This window comes from Cucurbita maxima, unplaced genomic scaffold, assembly GCF_002738345.1.
Source record: "Cucurbita maxima cultivar Rimu unplaced genomic scaffold, Cmax_1.0 Cma_Scf00044, whole genome shotgun sequence".
Classification (NCBI taxonomy): domain Eukaryota; kingdom Viridiplantae; phylum Streptophyta; class Magnoliopsida; order Cucurbitales; family Cucurbitaceae; genus Cucurbita; species Cucurbita maxima.
In genome coordinates, this window is record NW_019272060.1 from 747,003 (window position 1) to 751,977 (window position 4,975).

The 4,975-nt window shown below is 37.2% G+C and overlaps 1 protein-coding gene across 2 annotated transcripts; it reads right to left on the minus strand.

Moving 5' to 3' along the window:
* Nucleotides 1–310: 310 nt before the first annotated feature.
* Nucleotides 311–4,539, minus strand: LOC111470406 (ras-related protein RABG3a-like). 2 transcript variants are annotated; one of them, XR_002715037.1, is made up of 8 exons: nucleotides 4,192–4,539; nucleotides 4,074–4,100; nucleotides 3,823–3,922; nucleotides 3,586–3,732; nucleotides 1,959–2,039; nucleotides 1,734–1,879; nucleotides 546–701; nucleotides 311–426 (listed from the first exon to the last, which is right to left on the minus strand). XR_002715037.1 is itself a non-coding variant. In XM_023115970.1 (7 exons), exons 1-7 carry the CDS (start codon nucleotides 4,248–4,250, stop codon nucleotides 608–610), a joined length of 654 nt encoding a protein of 217 aa, XP_022971738.1. In that variant the 5' UTR covers nucleotides 4,251–4,539; the 3' UTR covers nucleotides 311–607. The 2 variants fall into 2 exon arrangements, 1 of the variants encoding a protein (XP_022971738.1); XM_023115970.1 differs by having other exon boundaries at nucleotides 311–701.
* Between the last annotated feature and the right edge of the window lie 436 nt (nucleotides 4,540–4,975).

The window sequence follows — 4,975 nt, forward strand, 5'->3', positions numbered from 1 at the left end:
TGTTTGCTACGTGCATGGTGTGGACATATGTTATTGATTGGAGTTGCCGAAATGGTTCCTAAATTTAGAGAAGTTGGTAGATTCATTCTCACCCCCCTTGATTTTAGTAAATGCTATCAAAGGGAATTAAAAATAATATTCATTCAAATTCCTCTTTTCTTTCCCCTTACTTTTTCTTTTCCTAAATTCAAAGAAAATCGCAGTTAAAATTCACTCCAAACCTAGAAACAATTTAGCACATAAACTCAGACATTTCAAACGAATGATATTCCCAAAATAATGAATTTGAAACTTAACTAAACATCTATCGTCTAGAAACAACCATTCCAATTAATATGATCAAAACGAATAAGATTAGTCTTACTTGATTCGACCGGGTACGTTACGATCAGTGCATATTATTGGTTCTTTACAAACTTTATTCAGCTGTTTTCAGAAGTTCACAACAAAAGGAAAATGAGAAAACGCCTGATCTAATCAGGATAAATAATAATTTACATAAAATGGAATGAACAGCTCAAAGAATAAGTAACATTTTATAATACCAGGAAACCTCCAATCAATCAAAGAGCTCATGTTAAGGTTGTTGAGTTTCAGGAGAGAGATATTAACAAGAACAGCCTCCTCCGCCTCCTCCTCCGCCTCCTCCGCCGCCTCCTGCCTCCACTTCTGAAACAGAGTCTGAGATACTTTCAAAGTAACTGCAGCAAATGAATGAACATTTAATGTAAGCTCCAATTTCTGTATCAATTCATGTTCCTCCACTTCTACATGTCTATTATGATTCAAAATCAATTTTGATAGTTTGAAAATCGAGTTTAAAAGTGTAAAACTAACCATTAAAATGATTACATGAGAACCGCATTTTCATAAATCACTTATAGACAATTCGTTTTCGCTAAAGCCACCCTTTCTAATATCACTATCAAACATGTGTTTAGTACTAAATCATTTTGATAGTTTGTCCTATGTTATAAAGTTTTTTTCTTTTTTGATAGTTAGCCAAAAGCACTTCTAAGACACCTTTGATTTTTTTCCTAAAGCACTTCATATAACTTTAAAACGTGATAAAGGGTTTTTTTGGATAGTTACCATTCAAGTAGTAGAGCCAAAAGCACTTCAAAAGATGCCTTTGATTTTTTTCCTAAAGCACTTTATGTTACTTTCAAACGTGAAAAATATGTATCAAAAGTGCTTTTAGTTATTGCAAAGTGCTGATGAGCCTACTACAAACAGTCTCCATCCTAGTTTAAGCGTTTTTTGAAGCACCTTTTTTATAAGCATGCTGGGAAAAAAGTACTCACTAAGCAAAGCATCGTCACAATAGAAAATTGAAAAAACTACTAAACAGGCATGAGCACGTATGAAGGAGTTCATTCTTTATTGGCACTATTATTGTAACAGCTCAAGCACACCATTAACAAATATTTTCCTTTTCAGGTTTTCCCTTTCAGACTTCCCCTCAATGTTTTTAAAATGTGTATACTGAGGAGAGGTTTCCACACCTTTATAGGTGGGCCCTGAAGGGGATAGATTGTGAGATCCCACGTCAGTTGCGGAGAAGAATGAAACACCCTTTATAAGAGTGTGGAAACCTCTTCCTAGTAGACGTGTTTTAAAAATTTTGTGGGGAAATCCAAAAGGAAAAGCCCAAAGAAGACAATATCGGCTAGCGATATGCTTGGGTTGTTACAAGATATTATCATAAAGGAAATTAGATTTTTCAAACTTACTGGTCCTGCTCTTCTTCATTGGTTAATGCAGCTTTTGCAATGCATAGAAATGCTTCATTGACATTATAATCCTCTTTTGCTGAGGTCTCAAAGTATGGCATGTTTCCCCTGGAATTACACCATTGTCTTGCCCTTTTCTCTGAGACCTGCACTCAAGGAGGATTCATATAATTCTTGGACAACAACTTTATCAATATTTTCGGAGAAAGATTTGAAAATCCTTACAGCTCGGCTACATCCATTGTCTACATCGATCTTGTTCCCGAGTAATAGGAACGGGAATGCTTTTGGATCAGCTGGCCCTGCCTGTTCAACATTAGAAAAATTCAATGTGGAAAATTAGATATAAATAACGAAAGGAAAATATATTATCAAGAACAGATTATTGAGTTGAACATGCTTCACTTGTATGGTTTGGTAACTGCAAATTAATGAGGATAATTGAAAAAGTATAAAAAAGGCAGGTTGACTTTAGTTTAAGTTTTTACAATAAAACTTTAGCCCGTTTATACTCCAAAAGTATTTTTAATACTCAAGTAGAAGTTTCATTTGGGGAAGAAACAACACACTTATGAGTAGATAACAAAGTAGCCAAACTCATTTATCAGATAAGAAAGTGTAGCATGTTTCTTTTTTTTTTTTTTTAAGCTTTTTTCTACTTGGTTCCATAACATTTAGAAGGTATCGAACAGGCTTATAGACCGTGAGAACCCACATCGGTTGGGGAGGAGAACGGAACATTCTTTATAAGAGTGTGGAAACCTCTCCCTAGTAGACGTGTTTTAAAAACCTTGAGGGGAAGCCCAAAAGGAAAAGTCCAAAAAGGACAATATCTGATAATGGTGGGCTTGGGCGGTTACAAATGGTATCAGAGCCAGACACCGGGTGATAATGCCAGCGAAGAGGCTGAGCGGCTTGGGCGGTTACAAATGGTATCAGAGCCAGACACCGGGTGATAANGCCAGCGAAGAGGCTGAGCCCCAAAGGGGAGTGGAAATGGTATCAGAGCCAGACACCGGGTGATAATGCCAGCGAAGAGGCTGAGCCCCAAAGGGGAGTGGAAAACCTTGAGGGGAAGCCCAAAAGGAAAAGTCCAAAAAGGACAATATCTGATAATGGTGGGCTTGGGCGGTTACAAATGGTATCAGAGCCAGACACCGGGTGATAATGCCAGCGAAGAGGCTGAGCCCCAAAGGGGAGTGGAAAACCTTGAGGGGAAGCCCAAAAGGAAAAGTCCAAAAAGGACAATATCTGATAATGGTGGGCTTGGGCGGTTACAAATGGTATCAGAGCCAGACACCGGGTGATAATGCCAGCGAAGAGGCTGAGCCCCAAAGGGGAGTGGACACAAGACAGTGTGCCAGCAAGGACGCTGGCCCGAAGGGAGGTGGATTGGGGGGTCCCACATTGATTAGAGAATGGAACGAGTGCCAACGAGGACACTGGTCCCCAAATGAAGGTGGAGGGTGAGATCACACATCAGTTGGGGAGGAGAACAAAACATTGTTTATAAAGGTGTGAAAACCTCTCCCTAGTAGACGCGTTTTAAAAACTTTGAGGGAAAACTCGAAAGGGAAACCCCAAAGAGGATAATATCTATTAGCGGTGGGTTTGGGTTGTTACATAGACTTTTAACTTTGTGTCCAATAAGTCCCTAAAAAATTGTCTAATCAATTCTTAAAATTTTGATTTTGTAATCAATACCCTAAATTTTCGAGTTTGTATAAAATAGGTGATTCGAGGATTAGACAACAGCTAAGAATTTAGGAATTGATCTTTCAATTTAACCAACAAGATTTAGAGACAAAACTACCTGAGGAATACAATAATCCATGCATAAGCAAGACCAAACCTGCTTGAGAAACTCCTCATGCCAACTGCTGAGTGATTCAAATGATTTGACCACATTCACATCATAGACAAAAACACAGCAATCTGCTCCTCTGTAAAATGCAGCCCCTAGACTCTGAAACCTTTCCTGCCCTGCTGTATCCCAAACCTGTTTCAAACACAAAAAAAGAATCAGAAGATTTGCTTGACTAGATCATGATGTTAAAAGAAAATAATAATAAAGCTATGGTTTACCCACTTGCAATGTGACAAGCTGGTCATCAATTTGTAGCTCCTTTGTCATAAAGTCAGCACCAATCGTTGCTTTATACTGTAGACAGAACTTCTTATACACATATCTAAATCAGTTGTTAACAGTCCACAACACCAAAAACCGAACAAAAATTCTCTCAGGCATTTCAACAAACACTTAGAAGTATATATTTCATTCAGCACTAAGAAACACTTGGAAGTGAAGAACAAAATGCGATTATCAATCAGAAAGGATACCGATTCATCAAAGAGGTTTTCCCGACTCTGAAAATTTGAACAAAACAGCAATCTATGTTGAAACAGATTCATGAAATTGAAACGAAATTAAAAGGTAACAGAAGAAAATGAAGCTCACCCACTGTCACCGAGGAAGATGACTTTGAGGAGCCTTCTTTTTGTAGCAGAAACTTCCATGGGTACAGAAAATGGAAATGTAAATCATAAGAGTTGCAATTTACAGCAAATTTTGGTCTGAAACGAGTGAAAATAAGAAGAGGGTTTGCGGGGAAGAGAGGCAATTGAAGATGGTGATCAGTGGAGAAAAGTTGAAACCAAATTTGTTTTCAGGTGGGTGTTCTTGAATCTTCGCTGTGATCCTTTTGCTCTGTGTTTCTACTTTTCCATTTATTCGGTCGGTGTGCGTTGATTGATGCAAAGGGAATGACATGTGAGGCTTCGCCAAACCAAATCCCTGGGCGCCACCGGACCTCTTTTTTCTATTTTCAAATCCAAATATTTAATTCAATTCAACCCCTCAAAATTATAAAATTTTATTTTTTTAATTTTATTTTAATGCTTAAGATTAAACTTCTTTTTTGAGGTTAAAATTATTTTTTTTTCAAATTTTATCTATAAATATTATAATTTCTTGTCGACTTAATAATATCAGACTTAATTAGGATGGTTATTAGACCAATGACACCTAAAGGCGTACTAGGTTAGAATGTTTTTTTTAACCAACCCACAACCCCAACTATCAGGAATAGTTACGAGTCGAACTGACTTTTCATAAAATTCAAATATCAAATATTTACGAGTCACTCTACATCAACAAGGTAAATATTCTTAATCTTTTTAGAGGTGAGGTCGGGTTGAATTGTAACCCTATTTTCATATTGGTCAGGTTAAATTATAACCCT